Here is a 22,927-nt window from a genome sequence, read left to right as displayed (position 1 = left end):
TTGATGTAGCTGCCGGAGACGCGAGACAAGGCATTTGAATCAGGCATTGAAACAGACTCATGTTCACTGCAAATCGTATTGACAATTTTACTTATTTTTCAATCACCCGACTGAGCATAATATAGAAACAGCGAGGTCTAATGAATCTTGAAAAAAAACATCCCAATTATATCAGGATTTTGGTATGGAAAACACATGTAGTTCAACTTATAGATACATCGCCACGACACTAAACCAAGCATAAATCAAACAGCAACGAGTACAGCAAGAAAGAAAGACAACAAGGACACAAAAGAGTCAAAATCTAGAAGCAAAACAATTACAAACACAAAGCAAGGACTGAGGGTCAACTACAGCAACAGCCGCACCATCTTCTCTCTCGACGAACACTTGACCAAAGCCTCCAACCTCACTCCGCGCGCAGCCTTCAGCTCATCATCCGCCTGCAGCAGAGTCAGTAATTGTGCCATCTGCACCAGATCACCGCCCGCAGCGAAGAAGTCAAGATCATGAGTCAAATCATCCACCGCGTCAACCCCAGGCAACACCGACCGCCACGCCCGCTGCACGGCTTCTTGGACGACCCGAATCTTGGTCAAGTCATCCGATGTTGATGGGACCTCGATCTCCACCACATCGTCAGTATACGCCGCGAGAGGAAGCAAAGCCGGCAGACTCTCATCGCCCGCCGCATAGGCCAGCATCTTCTCAACCGGCAACGCCGCCCAGCTCCGCAGCAAACTGACCAGCTGATCGAGCAACAACTCCGCCGCGAAGGGGGCCATTACCGCCGTGGAGGTGACCAGATCCAGGTTGACGACAGTCGTGCCGCGGGCAGCAGGCACCGGGGTCGAGAGGATGGAAACATCCACTAGATCAAGCTCGGCGCCCAGGAAACCAGGGGTGTAGGCAGTGAAATCCGTCGCATCACCCAGCAGCACCAGTTCGGCGTCGTCCACCGCATCAATGTTCTGATGCTGGACCACACTGCTGAAATGCGTCCAGTGCGGCCAGTGGGTGGCGTCCCGGATGATTTCCCGGAAGCCCATGGACTCGTGGGGCATGTTGGCGATCTGCTGCTGCTGTAGCGCCTGCAGAAGCTCGAGGACGGTTTGACCCGCGTGCAGACGCGCGCGGATGGGGACCACGTTCAGACACGGGCCGACCACCTTGTCGACTCCGGGGAGTGGGCTGTTGCTGCGGTTGGCGACGGTGTGGCCGAAGGTGACATCGGTCGAGCCGGCGAGACGGGCGAGGAGCACGGCCCAGGCGGCTTTGATCACCGTCGCCGGAGTGATGCTCTTGTCGTGCATGGACACCAGAGGGATGCCGCGGCGGGTGACTTGCAGGACTTGCGCACGGGATGCGTCGTGGAGTGCGGGCTTGCTGTAGGTGACGAAGCGGGTTTCCGGAGCACCAGACAGGAAACTCTTCCAGTGCGCCAATGTGGCAGCCGAGGACGTCGAACCGGTGTGGAGGAATTCTTGGAATAAAGGTGCAGGGGGGAGGAAAGAAGCATTCTCGCCCTGGCAGGCGCGCTGCAGGGCATCCCAGAGTGTTGGCAACGAGACACCATCATATTGCGCGTGGGACAGGCGCATCAACAGGCGGTGCTTTCCATCCGGTTGCACAGCCAGCACGAATTGCACGAAAGGCTCGGAGAGCCGGAAGTTCTCGGCCTTGAGACCATCGGCGTACAGCTGCTTGGTGAAGGTATCGAGGTCGGAGGTGGTATCGACGCGGAATTGAGGCGTCAGCTGGTGTAGCACGACCTGCCAGAACCGGCCCGCATGCGACGCGAAGACGGTTCGGAGAATGTCGAACTGCTGGACCAGAACGTCACAGCCCCGGCGGAGACGTTGCTCCAGCTCGGTATTTGAGCTGCCGAGGGAGGGCGAAGAACCATCAAAGTAGAAGAAGTTCAGCATCCAGCGAGACTCGGTCAGATGACCGACCAGAGCATGGTCCTGGAAGGCGGTGGTCGTTGCAATCGCGGCGATGCTGCTAACATCAACGCCCACTTGAGGAGCGAGGGCCGCTGCCAAGGCCAGGTCCAGCACAGGGTTGGTTGTCAGGGTTCGTGCTCCATCCTGGGTCGCGATCGAGACATCCTGGAAAGCGGCAGTGGAGAGTTGAGCCGCGAGACTGGCGAGAACGGGATGGTTGAAGAGATCAGCAACGGTCAAGCTCAGCTGAGCGGCACGGGCGAGACTGGCCACCTTCATGGCAACCATGGAGTCACCGCCGAGACCGAAGAAGCTATCGTCTGCCCCGATGGAGGTGACATCAATTCCGAGCGCGGTGGCCCAGAGATCTGCCAGCTGGCGCTCCAAGGCTGAGGTGAGCGGGCGTTTGGCCGCACGGGAAAGGGATTGTAGGGCATAGCTCTCGCGTTGAGACTCAGACATGGCGTTCACTACCCGGCCGAGCAGCTTGCGGTCAGTCTTGCCGGCGGCACTGGTGGGCAAAAGCTGCAGGGGAACAAAGAGGGCGGGCAGCATGTAGTGTGGTAACTGGGCGCGCAGGGCCGCCTGCAGGCCGAGAAGCGTCTCCTGCAGCGCCGGCGTGAGAGGCCGTGCCAGCACGGCCAGCTCCATGTCCGGCATGGGACCGGATTCCTGGAAAAGGTAGGCCACCAGCACCTTCTGGTTGCCACGGTTGACCAGAGTCACACTGTCGACCATGGTGTGAGTGTCAGGCAGGTGAGTCTGGATGTGATGCTCAATCTCACGGGGCTCGATGCGCCGCCCGTAGACCTTAATCTGAGTGTCGGCGCGACCGAGATACTGGATGCGACCGCCGGGCAGGTAACGCGCCAGATCACCGGTGCGGTAGACGCGATTGAAGCCAGGGAGAGGCTGGGGCTGCACCTCCTTCATCCAGGCCAGATCGCTAAGGAATGCGGCGCGAGTTGCGGGGGTATTGTTGAGATAGCCTTGAGCCATGATGGGACCCTCGACGAGCAGTTCACCAACACAGCCCAAGGGGGTGAGACGGTGCAAGTTGTCCGGCTCAGCAATCCACAGGCGACACCCAACCGGCACGCCGATATCAGTGCAGCTATCATCCGGACGCGTGAAGGGACCAGCAGCGCACCAAACAGACGCTTCACTAGGACCATAGGCGTTGATTAGGTTGGGAACTTGACCGGCCCAGGTGCGCAGATTCTCCTCGGTGGGCGCTTCGCCACTCAGGACAAGGGTCTGTAGCAACGAGGCCACCTCGGCTGGTTGCACGAGACTGGCAACCGTGGGCGTAAGACAGGCCCAGTTGACACCCAGTCGCTTCATGGCACCGGCCAGGTCATTGAGGCGGTCCGCATTAGAGAGCACACAGACCGTTCCTCCCAACAGGAGCGGGGCGAAGATTTCAGCATAGCTGATGTCGAAGGTGTACGCGGCAAACTGCAGGACCCGGGACTCCGCCTTGAGGTGCAGCGCCGAGGTGAAGGCGTCGATACTGGTGCAAATGGCGCGATGGTCAATGACCACAGTCTTTGGCTTGCCGGTACTGCCCGAGGTGAAGGTCATATAGGCAGGGGAGGTGGGTTCGACAACCGGCAGACGAGGAAGACTGGCGGCCGCGAAGGAACGGGATGGCCGTTTGCGTGCAGTGGTGGCATCCACCACGAGCACATGGCGCACAGGTAGCCGCTGGACTGGGTGAGAAGCATACTGGGGCGCAGCGAGAATATGCTGCAGCCCGGTATCGGCAACGATCTCAGTCAATCGTGTCATGGGATGCTGAGGGTCCAGGTGAATACAGGCACCACCCGCGGTCAGCACAGTCAGGAGGGCGACAACGGCCCAGCAGGATTTATCAAACACTACACCCACGGGGGTACCAGGGCGAAGGTTCAAAGCGACGAGATCACGAGCGAACCGCGTAGAAAAATCTTCTAATTCACGGTAGGTAAGAGAGCCATCCCAGCCGGCAATGGCAACCCGGTCCGGATGGGCCTGCGCCTGGGCTCTGAATTGCTCATGGAGTGTTGTTGCCAATGGGGCCACAGGAGATCCCATCCACTGCTGCAGTTGAAGCAGATTGGCTGACCCCGTCAGCGTGAGATCCGACAAGGGCGTGGACGATGGCCGCTCGCAGAGCTGGTGAACCAGCATCTCAAAGTGCTGGAGCAGCCAGCTCATTTGCGTCGGGGCAATGCGAGTGTCGTCGTATTTCACCTCCACAATAAGCTTGTCATCATCGGTGGTGGCGCCCAGTTGGCACTCTACGATCAAGGGGTATGTCTCAAACTCGTAGTCAGTCGCTGTGACAGGCTCCAGGCCCAATTCCTCGTCAGAGGAGTCAAGACTGGGCTGGATAAAGAAAAGATGGCCAAGGTCAATCGGCTCGGCGGCGAGACGACGAAGATGTTGGAGTCCAATCTGTTCGAAGGGAGCCATCGCCTGAGCCTGGTCTCTGAGGCGACGGAGGAAAGCATCAATGCTCTCTGCCCGAGAGAGCTGCACACGCACTGGCACGGTAGCAATGGTCGGGCCCATCATCTCCGCCACGCCCGGGAGCGGGATGGTCCGGCCTGACAAGACATGACCGAATAGGACGTCATCGGAGGTGGTGTACCGAGCCAGTAATAGAGACCAGGCGGCTTTGAGAATTGTAGGAGTGGAATAGGGGGTAGAAGGAGTGCGGGTAAGGTCAATTCGATAGGAGAGGGAGCGGTTGGGACGGGGAGTGGCAGCTGAAGCAGTTACAGCGGGGAAAGGGGCAGGGAAAAGGGCAGGGAGATCGCCGTCCAGCTGTGTGCGCCAGAAGGCTTCACAGGCAGCGGGATCAACGGTAGTAGTCAGGTAGTGAATGAATTGATTGTACGGGGTGACTGGAGGCAGCGAAGACAAACCATGACGGTAGATGGCCTCGGCTTCAGCAAACATGCTAGCTTCACTCCACCCATCATATACAGCATGATGCGCGGTATGCACAAGCACAGGCCGAGAATCGTCACCTGTCTCAGCAGCTAGGAGAGCAAATCGCATCAGGGGCTGGCCGTGGCGCATGGAGAGACGCTGATCGCGCGTAACATACGCCGTCACAGAGTCAGCAGACAGCTCCTGCCACACCAAGGGCTCGCGGACCACAACCTGGAACGATCGCGCATCCTCGGAGTAGACGATGCGTGTGCGGAGGATGGCCTGGCGCTGGGCAAGCAGCTCCCACGCCTGTCGGTATTTTTCGAGGTCCAAGTGCAAAGGCAAGCGATAGACCGAGCGCGAAACATAGGCAGTGTCATCACGCGCGGTGAGCGCCATGAGAGCCTCTTGCGATGGAGTGCAAGGGTAGATATCTTCGATGGCGTCGATGGCTACCGCACATTGCGTAGAAGCTTGAACGAGGACAGCTGAAACCTCTTCAGGGGAGAGTAGACTGAATGGAGCAGGGCCTACGGGCACTGCTGTCTCGCCCCCGGCCTGCTGCGCAAGAACGGACGCATGATCCATCGATGCGGCCATCGCACTTAGGGTCGGAGACTGAGTGATGTCGGCCACGCTGAGCGGTGGGAGACCAGCCTTCGTCGCGGCAGCAACAGCCTTCATGGCGGCAATGGAGTCACCTCCCAAGTGGAAGAAATTGTCTTGGACACCGATGGTAGAGCGGCTGGTGCCTAGGACACGGGCCCAGATGTCCGCCAGAGCGGTCTCGGTGGCAGTGGAGGGAGCCGTTTTGGCCACCTGAGTTAGGGCATACGAGGCCAGCTGCTCGGGGGTGAGGCCATTTCCAACAGCGCGCAGCCTCTTTCGTTCGAGCTTGCGCGAAGGAGACAATGGCATGTGGCAAACGGGAATGAATAGCTGGGGCACCATATGACGTGGTAGAACAGCAAGGAGACGAGCCTGGAGGTCGCAAAATCGTTGCGGGCGTCCTCCTTCTTGATCTTCCAGAGGTAGCAAGAAGTGGCCCTCCTCGTTGTCGTCCGCCACGGCGTCACTCTCACAGATAAATGCCGTGAGGATCTTGATTCCTCCGCGGGACTTGGGCGTCAAAACCTCGACGGCCACCTGATGGGAGCTGCTCTCATCGCCGTCGGCACAGGCGGCGCGCAAGCGATGCTCGATCTCGCCCAATTCAATGCGTTGACCGTGAAGCTTGACCTGAGTGTCCTTGCGGCCGATGAACTTGATCGTGCCGTCCGGGTTGTACTTGACCAGGTCACCGGTGCGGTAGATTCGCTCACTGGGGTAGGAGTCTGTAGGCCACCAGACCGGAGCAGAGATAAAGGCAGCGGCGGTCTTCTCCGGCTCGTTCAGATAGCCCCGGGCGACGATGGGACCCTCGACGAGGAGTTCTCCAACGGCACCGATGGGCACCAGACGGTCAACGTTGTCTGGATCGACGATCCAAGTCGTGCAGCCCAACCCCCGGCCAATGTTGCTGGGATCGCGTAGGGTAGCGGTGTGAAGGTTGCAGGTGGTCGAAACACAGCATTCACTGGGTCCATAGGTATTGATAATCTGCACCGCCCCAGCCCAGCGCTGGATAACATCTTGCGTGAGAGATTCACCACTGAGGGCCAGCGTCTGCAGGGTGGGAATGCTGCTGGGCAGAAGGAGACTGGCAACAGTGGGAGTCAGCTCCGTCCACGTCACCCGGTACTTAGCCATGGCATCTGCTAGGGCGTTCATGCGTTCCGCCTCGCTGGGCACGCAGATACAGGCTCCCAGCATCAAAGATCCGATGATCTCTTCAAAGCACACGTCGAAGGTGTAGGCGGCGAATTGGAAGGTGCGAGTGCCTGGACCGATGCCCATGGCACCCGCGTGGGCGAGTAATCCAGTAACTAACGAGCGGTGTTCCAGGATGCTGCCCTTGGGCTTACCGGTACTACCAGAGGTATACACCACAAAAACAGCGTTGGTGGGATGAACGAGACCCTCGAGTAAAAGTGGTGTGGCCGGGGGAAGCGACCGCAGATAGTCGCCATCCACGGGGAGAACCCCTTCAGATGGCAGCAGGGTGGACAGCATCTTGGCCGACTCAGGATCACAAAGAACAAGTCGGGCATCGAGATCGTCCAGGAGCAACTGGATGCGACTGCTGGGATGTTCCGGATTGAACATGCAGCTCACGCCACCGACCTTCATGACAGCGAACATGGCCACAATAGTCCACGAACACTTGGTGAAACACAGTGGAATCTTCATCTCCGACCGAACTCCTCGCGCCAGCAACTCGGTAGCCAAAGAGTCCACAAGGACATTGAGCTGGCGGTAGGTGAGTTCGACATCGAACGAGGAAACCGCCAGTGCATCCGGACGCAAACGGACTTGTTCCTCGAATTGTTCGTGCACGCACGAGTTGACGTACGGAGGGCGATTGGCATTCCAGGCCAAGGTCTGCTGGAGATCCTCCGGGCTGAGTGTACCCATTGAATCCAGAGTCTGCTCCTCCTCATCATTCTCATCATCCGTTGCTTCAGGCACTGCATTGAACCGCTCAATCGTGCGAGCATACTGCTGAAGAATAGAGCGCATCTCGGCCGGGGAGATCAGGTGACTATCGAACTGAGCTTTGATCTCAACGCCGCTCTCGAGCAGGTTACATTCCACCGTCAAGGGATAGGGATCGGACTGCTCCTTCTCCACCGCAACAGGCGTTAAGCCCAAGAAGTCAGAGCCATCCATGGGCGCACTGGCGGGTTGGATGAGCAGGAGATTCTGGAAGTCCACGGCCTCACGCGCGGCATCGCCCATACGACGAATGTTCTGGAGACCCGTGTGCTCGAATGGGATCATGTCAATGGCTTGCTGTTGCACGGCTCTGAGGAAGTGCCGCGGCGACTGATTCTCGCGCACCTGGATATGTACAGGGACGGTGGCAATGGTAGGACCCAAGACCTGATTGATACCGGCCAACGCCGCGTTCCGTCCAGAAAGCGTGAGGCCGAAGCTAACATGCTCTGACTCCGTGCGCTGGGCCAGGACAACCGCCCAGGCAGCACGCAGAACAGTCGGCAAAGTGATGTCGGAGGGGGAGCGGGTGAGCGAGACCGAGTGGTGCTGGGTCTGGTCTGGAGTGGGTTGGAAACTACGTCCCGGCAGTACAGGGAACGTTGTAGCCGGGGTAGCACATTGCGTGGTCCAGAATTCGGTGGCAGCGGCCGAGCTGATGCCCTGAATGTAATCAATGAAGCGATTATAGGGCACTTCGGGAAGGGCGATCTCCTGATTGTATTCGGCGGAGACCTGCTTGGCCAGGATGGGCAGAGTGAGGCCATCGTACACGGCGTGATGCGCCGTCCAGACGAAGTAACGATTCTGCTCGGGGGTAGTCAGGATGGCATAGCGTGCCAGGGGCTGACCGTAGCTCATGGACTGGGCCGAATCCCGGGCCAAATAGGCGGACAGGTCAGCTCCGGATTCCCAGGCAATGCCCTTCTCTAGGAGCAGAACCTGGAAAGCGCCCTCGGGGGTGTTGATAATGCGCGTACGCAGGATTGTGCTGCGTGCGACAACGGCCTCCCAGGCTGCTTGGAACCGGGACAGATCGACGTTCCCTGGCAGTGAGAACACCTCCTGAACCACATATGCAGTATGATCCTGGCTGGTGAGAACCATGAGACCCTCCTGCAGCGGTGTGCAGGGATAGATATCCTCGATGGACTTCGAATCCTCGATCTGGCACTGCTGGGCAGCTTCAGCAACAAGGCGCTCAACATCCACGTCTGTGGGTAGCAGAGAAAATGGCTCGAGGGGGCGGTCCTCGTGGGGTGCCAACACCCGCAGCTCCTTGGCCATGCCAGAGAGAGTGGGCTGTTGGAAAATAGTGTTCATTGTCAGCGACAAGCCTTGGTTACGGGCGTTGGCCACGAGACGCATCGCGCCAATAGAGTCTCCTCCCAATCGGAAAAAGCTGTCAGAGGGACCGACACCCTGAGGATCGGGCAGATGCAGGACCTCCACCCAGAGGTCAGCTAAGAGCTGCTCGTTAGCTGTCAGTCTACTAGCTTTTGCGGCGACGGGGGCGAGAGAATAAGCCTGCAGCTCGAGCTCAGACAGGGTGCTCGTCAGCTGCTGCAGTGCCTCACGATCCACCTTATAGTCATGGGTCAAGGGGAGATTATTGAGAGGGAGGAAGAGAGATGGAAGCAGAGGCTCCGGGAGCTGAGCTGCCCGGAGCGAAAACTTCAACTCCGAGAATAATTGCTGCTGAGATTCCGAGACAGGCAGCAGCAGCGTAGATGACGTACTTGAGGTCTGTGGTGTCCTGCTGCGGTCAATGACGAACACCGCCACCTTGTCAGTCGATCTGTGACGCATGATCGATAACACCGCATGCTGCGTCACTGGCAGTCCCACTTGAACCTGCTGCTCAAGAGCCGTTAGATTAGTGGCGTGGCCATTGATGGCCTGGAGAGGCGACACGAGAGAGATATTCTCTTGCTCGAAGATCCGTCGCCCCACTTGGCCAGTGTGATAGACAGTCGTTCCCGGCGACCATGTCACCTTGTCAGTGGAAGATGTCTCTTGGGCTTTACTGAGGAGACGGCACTGAGGAACGACCGGCCCATCGACGAGTACAGGTCCAACACAGTCCACAGGAGTGAGCGCCGCGGCGCCGTTGAACGGATTCGCAACCCATGTCCTTGCTACAGCCGGTGCTGCAAGATGTACAAGGGTGTCGCTGCCAGCTGAAGCACCCATGAAAGAAAGCCAGACGGAAGAATCAATCAGTCCATGAGGGTGGATCAAGTTGACTCCATTCCACTGGGCGCACAAAGCAGGTCCAAATTCTTCGCCGGCCACCATCAAGGTCTTGAGGGACGGGACTTGAGTTTGGTTGGTGAGGGCAGCCACCGTTGGAGTGGTTAGGGCCCAGTTCGCCTGGGAGTCGCGGACAGCCTCAGTGAAACTAACATCACCGGCCGCCGGAATGACAACTGTACTACCTGCCACCAGGGAATACAGTGTTTCAACGAGGTAGAAGGGCGAGGTAGCCGGGTTGAACTGCAACACACGAGCAGCTGGCCCTAATCCAGCGACAGGGCCCAGCTGTGTGGCGACGGTGCTGATGGCGCAATGGGTGAGTAAGGCCCAGTCTGTCCCGTCCTTCACAGCGACGGCGATTGCTGCGGCCGAAGGGTAATCAAGCTTGTCCGATTTAGCAGATTCATCCCACTTTTGAATTGTGGTGGAATCAACGATCATTGGAGTGAAGGCAGATTCGTTGTCAAACAATGCCGCATGTTTCTCAGCTCCGCACAGCATCACACTGCATTTCGCAGCCGACAATCTGTCACGCAAGCTCTGGATATTGCTGACCGAAAGATCGAGAGGAAGGGCAATTGCGCCCGCCTGCAGCACGGCTAGCATGGCCACCAGTGCCCAGGGGTCGCGATCAAAAACGAGGGGGACCACATCGCCGAGGCCAACACCCAGGGTGCTCAGATGACCAGCCAAGGCACACGCTCGGCGATCCAGATCCTGATACGTCAGTGTGACTTGGCTATCTGCAGACTGAACAGCGACAGCGGTGGGCTGCTTGCTCGCATGTATAGCAATAAGCTCAGGCACTGATGCCTCAACCGCCGTCGACCAAGCCTGCTCAATTGCCCGGGAGGGTTGGTTCTCTTCGGTGGAGGCGATCTCCAAGTTGGACAGACGCCGATCAGCACTGGCAGTCAAGGCCAGCAAGATATTAGTGAAGGTTTGGAGGAGATTGTTGGCCTGGATCTGACTGAGCATCGTCGTGCGGTAGGTTAGGTGAACCTCCACGCCCGCTGCGTCCCCGGTGGTGATGTTGAGATCCACGTCATACTAGCTTATAGTCAGCCGCCGGCAAAGGTCGGGAAAAGAGTGAGTGAATTACTTACCTCGGTCGGGTCAACCTGGTCGACGATGCGGAATTCCAGTTGAGGAGGCGGACCATGCGGGGGCTCGCGTTGAAGCGACAAGATGGTGTTGAAGAGAGCCACGTCATGGTTGCCAAGGGCGTGCTGGATCTTAGCCAAGGAGGTCTGCTGGTGAGGCAGACTCTGCAAATAATCGGACTGCACGGTCTGCAGCAGTTCCTGCACCTCCACTGCATCGCTGACGTCCAGTTTACAGACGAGCAGGTTGATAAATGGTCCTACTGCTTCCTCAATGCCCGCCATGGGAATGTCTCGGCCCGAGGCCATGTATCCAAAGCAGACCTCGGGATGACCGGTGTAGGCGCGAAGCACAAGACCCCAAGCGGCCTGGAACAGATTGCTCACAGTGACATTCTGGGCCTCACAGAACCGCTTAAGTCGGCCTTCGCGGTCGATGTGGATTGTGTGCGACTCAAAGGCCTCCTTGCTCGACAGGGCTGGCTGCAGGTCAGGAAAGTGACAGGGCTGGACCTCGGCGAGTCGGTCGGTCCAGTAAGCCAGGGCTTCATCCTCAGGGCGAGAGGCAAGATAGGCCATGTAGTCGTGATAGAGTGGGGCCGGTGTTGCGGGGAGAGTGTTCTCGTACCCAGAAATCAAATCACGGACCAGGAGGGCCATGGAGGTACCATCAATCAGCGCGTGACTCAGTTCGAGCTGGCAGTAGACGGTCTTGTTGGGAGCTTCACAGATCGTCAAGCGATGCGCGGGCACAGGTTGACGGTAGTCTGGAGTAGGTTGACGCTGGATGAACGCAGCGATGCTCCCACCCTCAACGCCCTCGTATACAAGCTGCAACACATTGGGCTGATGGCTACGCAGCACGAGCTGGTCGTAGACTCCGGCACCAGTCAGGGACTCAATGAAGACGGTGCGGAGAATGGTATGGCGGTCCACAATGCGTTGCCAGGCCTGCAACAAATGCGAGACGTTGACAGGGCCCACATCAGAGCGGGGGACGATCTCGAACAGCTGGCGTACCTCGTACGTGCCAGGCTGACGAGCTTGACTGATGAGGATACCCTCTTGGATGGATGAGCAAGGATAAAGATCCTCAACGGCGTCGGAAGCCAGACCAATGCCGGGCAGGACGGTGCTGGTTAGGGTTGAGAGATCCGCGTAATCAATGGCCATGAGCGGGAAATCGCTGAGCGAGTATTCCAACGCACTATGAGCCAGCTCAGTCACAACAGTCTGAAGCACCTTCTGGCAGCTCTCCGCCCAGTGACGAATGCGATCCTGGTGCTGCAGATAGCGAGGGAAACAGAACGAGACGAGGAGCCGACCGTGAGAAACTGCCGCAGAGACGTCGAAGACTGCCAGACGGCCCATAGCTTCACCGATGTTGTCGATCACCTCGCCCGCCCGCAGCGGCTCTTCTTGCAGGAAAGCATCCGCGCGCTCAGTGTGTTGCGCTTGACCCAGGTAGTTGAAGCAAATCTCCATATCGTGGCGTTCAGACGCAGCTGGTCGAAATTGGCGACCAGTGAAGTACGCAAAGCCGTGGTCGGGGCAGGCGCGACGAGCATCCTTGGTGCGCTTGACGGTTTCTTTCACGCTCTCGTGCTGACGGACATGGCGATGAATTGGCTGGAAGACTGTGAACCAGCCGACAGTTTCTGATAGATCGATGGAAGTGTCCCACGGTTCACGACCATGACCCTCGCTGAAAATTGCAGGCATCGCACGATCAGGGAAAGACTCGGTGAACGACTGCTGGAGCGCCGCCACAAGCAAGTCGACAGGCTGAGTGCGGAGGGATGTATTGGCCTCCGCCAATAGAAGCGCCGTGGTCGACGTATCCAGGTTGAAGGTCAATTCCTCGCCATCTTTCCAGCTGGGCAGTCGCTTCAGTCCCCAGTACGAAAGGTTGGGGGTGGGCAAGGCATGAGGACCCAAGGACGGAGCTGTCAAGCCCTCCGCGTACTCCCGCTGAGCGTGCGCCCAGCTCTGGAAGGGCATTTGACACTGAAGTTGAAATTCTTCGCTAGGTGCCAGCAGCAGCTGCTCGAGCTGACCGACCAGGATATGCCAGGACACGGCATCAACGACAAGGTGGTGAGCAATGAGTGAGAGTAGCTGACCCTGCGAGTCCGGGAAAGTGAAATAATCGACCACAAAGACTGGACCCTGCTCGATATCGATCAGGCGCTGAGAGGCATTGATCACTTCCAACAACGCTTCACGACTTGTCACATCATGAACAGACACAGGTGCCAACCCCGAGGCTGGACGCCGCACCAGCTGCGTCCATTTTCCGTCGACATCCTGGTGGAACCGAGCCCGCAGCATCGCATGGCAGTTCACGATCTTTTCGATGGCAGCAGAGAGTTGCGAGGATGAAATTGGATGGGTCACACGCAGCAGAACACTCTGGTTGTAATGATGTTGTTGACGCTCATTTGCCGGCACGACATCCTCGAAGTAGAGCTGCTGGATTGGAGACAGTTCAAAAGGAACATCATAGACTTCTTCTCGCGTGACAGCACTGCGAGGCTTAGCCGCATGACCCCGAGCAACGACACCAGCCAGCGACTTGGGCTGCAGGATATCCTGCACGCTCAAATCAATCCCCTGGGAGCGACAACGGGCGACGACCTGCATGGCAGTAATGGAATCTCCACCCAGGCTCAAGAACGAACGATTGAGACCAATAGCCTCGAGCGGAAGATTGAGAACATGGCTCCAGACCTGCGCCAGCTGCTTCTCCAGCGCCGTAGACGGCAGATTCTGCTCATCACTCTCCGAAGACGTGGCATCCACCACCTGGTGGTATGTCTCCTCCGACATATCCATGACCCAGCGCGAAATTGGCACGCGGTTAATCTTACGCGAAGCCGTCAAGGGAATCGAATCAAGGACGACCCAGATAGTCGGTACCATATACGGGGGCAGCACCGCACCAAGCTCTTCCTGGATCTCCTGGATTTGTGATTGTGTCTTGGGGGACTGCAGAATCTTCGGCAAAACGAGCTGCACACGATCTCCCTCTGCCGCTTCGGGTTGAAGGCTCGTCAACGCCACTATGGCCACGAGCTTACCCTTGCAGAGACCTGTCTTGGGCAGCGTGACCATGCCGGCTTCGACAGCTGCGCTCGCGCGCAGATGAAACTCGATCTCACCCAGTTCGATGCGCTGGCCGTGGAATTTAACCTGGCTGTCCTTGCGGCCGGCGATCTCTAGGGAGCCATCCGCCATGTACCGCACCAGATCACCGGTCTTGTAGAATTTATAGGTGTATTCGGCATCCGCCCTACCCTGCATCCAGGCCGGGCTCTCGATGAAGGCGTCCCGGGTTTTCTCGGCCTCGTTCAGATAGCCACGGGAGACGTTCGGGCCTTCAATCAGCAACTCTCCGACGCAACCGACTGGGGCGAGACGATTGTGGTCATGAATGTCGGCCACCCAGTAACGACAGCCGACTCCGCGACCGATGTTGGCGGGGGAGACGGTGGCGCTGGCGTTGGCATGAGAGGCCCAGATGGTGCATTCGGCCGGGCCATACGAGTCGATCAATTGTAGCTGGTTGGACCACTGGTCGACCAGACTCTGCGAGACGGCTTCACCACCCAGAACGAGGGTCTGCAGGTTAGGCACTTCGCGGGGATCAAGTAGGGCAGCCACGGTGGGTGCCATAAAGGTCCAGGTAATGTTCATGAGGTTGATAGTGGCCGCCAAGTTGTTGATGCGGTCGTCCTCAGTGGGGATACACAGGGTACCCCCTTTCATGAGTGTGATGAAGACTTCTCCCATGCTGACGTCAAAGCTGAACGAAGCGAACTGAAGGACGCGCAGATTTTTGCCAGTGAAGCCCAGTCCCTCTCCATGCTGGATCGCAACCGTGCAAACTCCGTTGTGCTGGACCACGATTCCCTTGGGCTTGCCCGTACTGCCGGATGTGAAAATGACAAAGACCGGATTGGTGGGCTTGATAACAGGCAGTGGTCGCACTGTCTCGTCGAGCACAGGCAGATTGCGGATCAAGGATTCATCAATGGCGACCACCGTTACGCCCGCGACGGATGCAAAGAGCGAGGCACGGTCCGGTGTAGCAAGGACGACGGAGGAGCCCGTGTCGACGATCACGCCCTCCAGACGCGATATCGGGTGATCAGGATTAAGCATCACGCATCCCCCACCACATTTTACCACGGCCATCATGGTGACAATGGTCCATAGGGACTTGTCAAAGCACAGGGGAACCAAGGACTCAGGCTTGAGGGCGTGAGAAGAAATGAGCCAATCAGCCAAGCGTGAGGACATATCGTCAAGTTGCCAGTAGGTCAGCGATCCATCCCATGCGTCGACGGCAACGTGGTTCGGGTGGCGCTTGGCTGCAGCGGTGACCAATTGGTGGACACACACGTTCTCCGGCTTGGCCGGCTCTGCATTCCAGGCCCAAATCTGTCGCTCATCCTCTGGGCTGAACATATCGACCTGCTTCAGCCGACGGTCCGGGGTCGATGGCGTGGTAAGCTGCTGGAGGACATGCTCAAAGTGACCCAACAGGCGCTGTGTTTGATCCGAGGACACAACAACATCATCAAATCGTGCTTCCAAAAGCACCTGGCCGTTGGCCTTCATGTTGCACTCAAGAACCAAGGCATAGGGGTCAAACCGGCTCATATCAGTGGTGACCTGGACCATCTGTTCGAGACTTGGCGCCTCGTCCGTGTGAGGCTGCACCACGAACAGATTCGTGAAATCAGAGGCGGCACTGGCGGCGGGACTGATGCGACGGATGGACTGCAATCCGGCGTGCTGGTGGCGCATCATCTCGATATTTTGATCCTGCTGCTGCTGCAGGAAGGTCTCGACCAACATCTCCCCGTCCAGGTGAACATTCATCGGAACAGTGGTGATGGTAGGGCCGACCATACGCTCCACGCCTGCGACGGGCACATCTCGTCCGGACAGAGTGAGCCCATACAAAATGTCTTCCGCGTCGGTATACCGAGCGAGCACAATGGCCCACGCTGCCCGCAGAAGGATGGCCAGGGTGAGGTTCGACTGCTCCGGCTGCACGATATTGGAAAAGGTGCGAAAGCAGGTCGCCTTCGCGGTGGGTTGATAAGTGGCTGCGGGCAGACGAGGGAAGATAGCAGGAGGCTCGGAGGGCACTAACGACGCCCAGAACTTGCGCGAGGCATCCGCATCAGTCTTCGTCTCGAGGAACTGCACAAACTCGGCGTACGAAGGTCCTGTCGGTGTAGCAAGGGCAAGACCATCTTGCTGCTTGTACAACTGAACCAATTGTTCGAAAAGCAGACCCACTGACCAGCCATCGAACACGGCATGGTGGGCGGTCCACACGAAGATGGTGGAATGGTCCTCGGCGGGAATAAGGGCATACCGCGTCAACGGATCTCCTGCTACCACAGAGAGGGACTGAGTGCGGGCAAGATATTCGTCGCAGGATGCGGCATGCTCCCACTGCAACTGCGAGGCCTCTTTGGTCAAAACCACCTGGTAAGAAGTGGATTCGACAGTGACCAGCCGGGTCCGCAAAATGAAGTGAGCGTCGACGAGGGTCTGCCAAGCGGCCTTGAAGCGGGCAAGATCGAAGTCTGCAGAGATGCGGAAGGCGGTTGGGGCAACATACGCGCCCTTGTGAGTAGTCGACATAAGGAAGACTCCTTCCTGCAGGGGTGTGGCTGGGTAGACGTCTTCAATTGCTTCGAGGGAGATCGAGCACTGCTGAGCAGCCTCCGCGAGCAAGTTCTCTCTCTCCGTTGTGCTAGCTGCAGGCAACAAGGAGAAGGGCGTGTAGGCAAGTGGAGAAGTCGACGAGGACGGAGAGGAGGACGACGAGGAGGACGAGGAGTCGCCTTCAGGCAAAACAAGTTGCGCCGCCATGTCCGACAATTGAGGATGACGGAAAATATCAGCCACGCTGAGCACGAGGCCAGCGCCGCGGGCAGCAGCCACCAACTTCATGGCGCCAATGGAGTTACCCCCAAGACGGAAGAAGCTGTCGTCACGTCCCACGGTGCTAGCCTCTTTGCGTAAAACCTTAGCCCATAGTTTCTGCAACTGGATCTCCTGGGGAGTCTGAGGGGCAGCCTTAATCTGCTCAGCCAGCGCATACATTTCCAGCTGGGCGGAAGACAGGGTCGACACAGAACGACGAAGAACAATGCGATCGACCTTGCCGGAAATCGTCATGGGAATGTGAGAGATGGGGATGAAGAGACTAGGAACCATGTAGCTGGGGAGAGTTTCAGACAGAGACTTCTCCAGGGCGCGCAGCTGAGCGGTTACCTCTGGAGTCAAAGGCATCATCAGCTCGTCACTATGACCTCCCAGATACAGGAAAGCGACAAGAGTCTGAGGCGGCAGCACCACCGCGTCGACAGTGATATGCACCGCACCAGGCATGGTTTCCAGGATAGCATGCTCAATCTCCCCCAGTTCAACACGCTGTCCACGGACCTTGATTTGCGTGTCCTTCCGGCCAATGAACCGCAGGTCTCCGTTGGGGTAGTAGCGCACCAGATCGCTGGTCTTGTAGAACCGCCGTGGCGCTCCGGAGGCTCTCTTGGGCAACCAGACAGGGTCTTCCAGGTATGCGGCCTTGGTCTTCTCAGGCTCGTTAAGATAGCCACGCGTCACCAAGGGTCCTTCGATGATAAGCTCGCCGATACAGCCAACCGGGAGAAGTCGATCAGTGTTTTCCGGGTCAGTGACCCACAGCCGCGTGCCAACGGCATGGCCCAGATTCGCCGGGTCGCTGTCGGCTGTAAGTGGTTCAGTACCCATACTGTAGATGGTACATTCTGTGGGCCCGTAGACAATCCGGATGGAGAGCGCCTCCGTCCAGCGGGAGATGTCCTCGCGCGAGATAGCCTCACCTCCGAGAACCACAGTCTTCAGGGTAGGGACTGTCTCGGGGGACAGCAGACCCAGCACACGGGGAGTCAAGAAGGCCCAAGTCACTCCCAGCCGATTTATGGCGCCGGCGAGATCATCCACTCGCTCCTTCTCCTGGGGAATACAGATCGTACCTCCACCGACCAGGGTCGTGAAGGTGTCCGAGACACTTGCATCGAACGCGTAGGCAGAGAACTGCAGCACCCGCGCCGACTGGTTAACCTCCCACTCGACACCGTGAGCGAGAATACTGGTGATGAGGGAGCCGTGCTCGAGAACGATACCCTTGGGCTTTCCGGTACTGCCCGACGTGAAGGAGACGAAAGCGGGGTTGCACGGCTTCGCTTGGGGGAGTTGCGCTCCAGCTGTAGGGGCAGGTAGTGAGGTGAAGAAGGCCTCATCCAGGACGACAATATGCTCGACCAAACCCTCCACAACGGAGACATGCTGAGGAGCGACAACCGCAATGCGGGCGGCACAGTTCTCCACAATGTCCTGGATCCGAGATCGGGGATGCGCCGCACTCAGTCCCACACCGGCACTGCCGGATTTCATAATTGCCAGCATCGTCACTGGAGCGAGCCTGGACTTGTCGAAACAGTGGGGAATCAAAACTTCAGGACCCGCTCCAAGCTGAGCCAGGTGATGGGCCAACTTCTCTGAGAGCTGGTCCAACTCGGCGTAGGTGTACTCGCCATCCCAGGCACACACCGCGGGCGCGTCGGGCTGCTGGCGAGCCCGAGCGTAGATGTATTCATGGACAACTCCAGGCGCTGCGACGGGCTCGTCCTGGTTCCAGGCGAAGATCTGCTCGCGATCCCGCTCGGTGAAGAGATCGAGGTCAGAGGCTGAGGAGTTGGCTTGCGTGAGGATACGATCAATGGCGCCACTGAACGTGTTGGCCAGGTTCGCGGCGTCGCCTTCAGACAACAGCGAGGACCAGTAGCCGATAGACAGATGCGCGCGCTCTTTGCCCATGTAGATATGGACAGTCAGGTCGAACTAACAGACAGACAAAGGTTAGCCAATTAAGCAGAGATAGGGAGAGGAGCACAACGCACATCAGTAGGATCATCCTCAGTGAGGGGCTGGAACGAGAGCGACCACTCGCCCAATAACTGGTCGGTCACCTCCTTCTGCACCGAGACAATGCTGTTGAACAGAAGCATGCCCGACAGTTTTAGTGCGTTCTGGATTTGTGCCAGCGAGGTGTGCTGATGAGGCAACGCATCGAAATATTCGGCCTGCATCCCAGCAACTGCTTCAAGCACGCTGGGATACTGGTCCAACCGCACCCGGCAGACGAGCATGTTGATAAAGGCGCCCACCGCGTGTTCAATGCCAGCAACGGGCACATCACGCCCCGAGGCAATGTAGCCGAAGCAAACATCGTCGAATCCAGTGTAGGCCCGGAGAGTCAGGGCCCAGGCCGTCTGCAGGACGTTAGCCAGCGTGATCCCGTTGGCCTCGGAAAGTCGAACCAGTGCAGCCACTTGGTTCTCCGTAAAAGGCACTGGCACCGAGCGAATCTGCTTAGGGGCATGTTGTTGCTCAGTAGGAGGATACATGGGTACGATCGTCGGCTGCACCCCAGCCAGATAGGTAGTCCAGTGGCTTAGCGAATTGTTGCTGCCAGCTTGGGCCTCCGAGATATACTCAATGTAGTCACCAAAGAGCGCAGCGGGGCTCGGGAAGTCCTGCACATCAAAGGCCTGGGACAGTTCGCGGAGGATCACTTCATTAGATGCACCGTCAACCAAAGCGTGACTGATTTCGAACTTGAGGAAGATCGCATCACCGGCCGCGTGGCAGATAGTAAAGTGATGCTGGGGATCCGAGGGGGCGTAGCTGGGCATGGGCTGATCCTGCAGGAACTGAACCACCGCCTGTTCCTCCGTCAGGTCGAGGCGCTCGCATACCTGAACAGAGGCCGAGACCTCCTTGAGGACAATCTGCCGGAACTGACCTTCTGCGTCGACGAAGATTGTCCGCAGCAATGGATGCCGACTCACCACCGTCTGCCATGCGCGTTGCAGACGATCGACAACAGAGGGCACGTCGCCAGTGGACTGCACCCGCAACACGCGACGGACCTGGTACGTGCCAGGGAATTTGACCTGACTGAGCAGGATACCGTCCTGCATGGGTGAGCAGCCATAGACATCTTCCACCTGGTCGCGGCTAGTGAGTCCTGCCACTGTCAGGAGAGAATCATTGAGAGCGGCAACGCGGCCGGCCGGAGTCGAACGGGTCATCTTGTCGCTGCCATTCCCGTTATCATCCCCAGACGAGGTGTCAGATCCCTTGGTGGTGCGTGCGGCGAGCTCGACGATATTCGCAGCGCGTAAAACATCGGGAACCGAAACCACAAGCTGCTGCTTGCGACACCGCGCCACGACCTTCATCGCCGTCAACGAGTCACCTCCAAGAGCAATGAAGGAGCGGTTGGCCTTGAGGTCAGCGACAGGGATCCCCAGTTCATCGGCCCAAATCTGCTGGAGCTGGAGTTCTACCTCACTCGAGAGTGCGGTTTCAGACCCCTCGTCACTCACGCCGGCAATCTCGTTATAGGTCTCTTCGGACATCTCAGCAAGCCACTTCGTCATAGCCACACCATGGACCTTGCCTGAAGTCGTGAAGGGAAGAGCTGCCAGCACCACCCAGAAGGTGGGAATCATATACACGGGAAGCTGTGTCGCCAACCGTGCAGTGATTTTCGGCAAACTGGCGCGCGCGCTTCGCGACTCCTCGGCTGACAGAACGTGAACGTTCGCGTCCCGGGGACTATCGTGGGAGAAAGCATGCAGCGAAAGGACCGCCACCAGACGGCCCTGGCAGGGACCCTCCTTAGGCAGCATGACGAGGGCATGCCGCACCAACGCATCAGCTGACAGTCGCTGCTCGATCTCGCCCAGCTCCAAGCGTTGTCCGTTCAGTTTCACTTGGCGATCCTTGCGTCCGAGGAAGTTGAAGGTACCGTCACTGTTCTGGCGCACCAGATCACCAGTCTTGTAGAGACGGAAGGCGTGAGGCTGTTGTGGGAGCAGCGCAGCAAAGTCTGGGGTCTCATCCAGGAAGACGGCGGCCGTTTTGGCGGGCTCATGCAGGTATCCGCGCGCTACGATGGGTCCTTGAATGACCAGTTCGCCGACAGTACCGATGGGGACAAGTCGATGATGGTCTTCAGGATGCACGACCCAGCAGTTCGCGCCATAGCCAACGCCAATATTGGCGGGATCCGAAGTCAATGACAGCGGAGTGTTGATGGTCGCCGCAACGGAGCACTCACTTGGTCCGTAGCCTATAGATGAACATCAGTAACGGCTCAGAGAATGATAGTTGGACTTGGAGGCAGGCCTACCGTTGATCAATTGCAGCTTATCCGCCCAGGTCGTTACATCAATGCGTCCGAGCCCTTCTCCACCCAAGGCAAGGGTCTTGAGGGTGGGCACCGCCTTTGGGTCAATCAAGCGCACCAGCGAAGGCGTCATGAAGGTCCAGGTAATTTGCAGGAAGTTGATAATATGCGTGATTCCACGCGCCGCTTCTTCATCGCTGCAGAAGCAGATGCAGGCGCCGGTGGTGAGTGTGGTGAAAATCTCGAGCATACTCACATCGAAGGTATACGGTGTCATTTGCAGTACTCGACTGGAAGGAAGAATCTGGCCAGCCTGTACATGTTGTGCCGCCGCCGTGAGGAAAGACTCATGCTCCACGACGACACCTTTAGGTGTGCCGGTACTACCCGAGGTAAAAATGATGTAGAGAGCATTCTGCGGTGAGACTTCGAGATGAGGGACGACAGCCTCGCTTGTGGGCAGTTGAGCGAGGGCGTCTTCCGAGACGACCACCACAGGATACTCGTCCACCCAAAGCGTGGCGTGCTGTACGGAGCTGATGACAAACTGCGCTTGAAGCTGGGTGAGCAAGCCCCGCAAACGTGGCAGTGGCTGTTTGGCGTCCAGGTTCACGATGACACCCCCAGCCTTGACCACGGCGACCATGGTCACAATGGCCCACTTTGACTTCTCAAAGAACAAAGGGACCGCCGTTTCAGGACCGACTCCTCGCTGCATCAGGTGCTGCGCCAGCCGATCCGAGTACCATTGCAATTCTGCGTAGGTCATCTGGCCATCGGCTCCATCAATGGCGAGGGCGTCAAGTCGGGCCTGCGCCGTCTCGTCCACAATATGATGAAGACAGCGCGAGACCACGGCGGGAGCTGTCTGGTTCCAGTGAGAGATTTGTTCGAGCCCCGACGGACTCATCAAGTTGATTGCGTGGAGAGGCCGATCGGGGTTTTGGATGATTTCCCCAAGGACGTGGCTCAGGGTTGCCGCGCAGTGCTTAGCTTGCGCCTCAGGGAGCAGGTGGATAGGAGCCTGCAGATGGATCGCTACTTGATCCTGAGCAGCCCGGGCTTGGAGGGCAATATAGTTTCCAGCCTGGACTACCACCCGCTCCGGGCTCTCGCCGTCGGACAACAGCACCACGCTGTTGAAAGCTGGATGGTCGTCTACGGAGGTCCAGATCTGCAGGTCGGTCACAGTCGTCGCCGAAGGGACCGCGACACTGGCCTGTAAGCGCTGCTCCAGCTCGACCAAGTTCTGTCGCACGGTCGACCCGTCGTCGATCGTGATTTCGGACAGGCCCACATGAGGGACCTCTGCCACATAGCGGACCGACAGCACGTGGACGACATCGGTGTCGGCGTAGGCAGCCAGCACCATTGCCCACGCGACGTTCAACACGCTGAGGAGTGTCACGTCCTGGCGCGTGCAGAAACCTGCTAGAGCCGCGGCCGAGACGTGCGGCTTCAGCTCCAGGGCAATGCGTGCCTGGTTCATATCGCCGGCGACCGCAGGTCCGGCCGTCTGGTCGCCATCTACAAGAATCCCGTCAGTCAAGAGGGGGAACAAAGAAGCACTTGCCTTGAGCTCGAGGGGCAGCTGAGCCGGAAGGGCCTCAATTGAGGTCTGGTTGCCGTAGTCTCCCATAGTGAAAATAGTATTAAAATAGGTGGGTATATGATAAAATTACAAGAAGTTTTTGAGATCGAGGGAGGTGTGTTGCAAAGGCAATGAGGCAACGAAAGAGTGTGAATCAGAGGAGTATCACCACGACAAAGCTCAACTCAACGCACAAGCAACGTTTGAGGATGGGACGGAAGGGAGGAACGACGATCGCGCGTGTCAA

At 58.0% G+C, this 22,927-nt stretch overlaps 1 protein-coding gene across 1 annotated transcript; it reads right to left on the bottom strand.

The window, feature by feature from the left end:
• Positions 1-350: 350 nt before the first annotated feature.
• ASPACDRAFT_37457 (uncharacterized protein) lies at positions 351-22,728 on the bottom strand (the record flags this gene model as incomplete). The annotated part of the gene is made up of 5 exons (XM_020200301.1): positions 351-9,362; positions 10,539-10,769; positions 10,826-18,733; positions 18,793-21,032; positions 21,093-22,728. 5 exons carry the CDS (start codon positions 22,726-22,728, stop codon positions 351-353), a joined length of 21,027 nt encoding a protein of 7,008 aa, XP_020051031.1.
• Positions 22,729-22,927: the final 199 nt, after the last annotated feature.

The sequence above is a fragment of the Aspergillus aculeatus genome (genome assembly GCF_001890905.1).
Source record: "Aspergillus aculeatus ATCC 16872 unplaced genomic scaffold ASPACscaffold_26, whole genome shotgun sequence".
Lineage (NCBI taxonomy): Eukaryota > Fungi > Ascomycota > Eurotiomycetes > Eurotiales > Aspergillaceae > Aspergillus > Aspergillus aculeatus.
The sequence above is the reverse complement of the archived record's forward strand: the minus strand, read 5'-3'. Positions and strand labels throughout refer to the sequence as shown.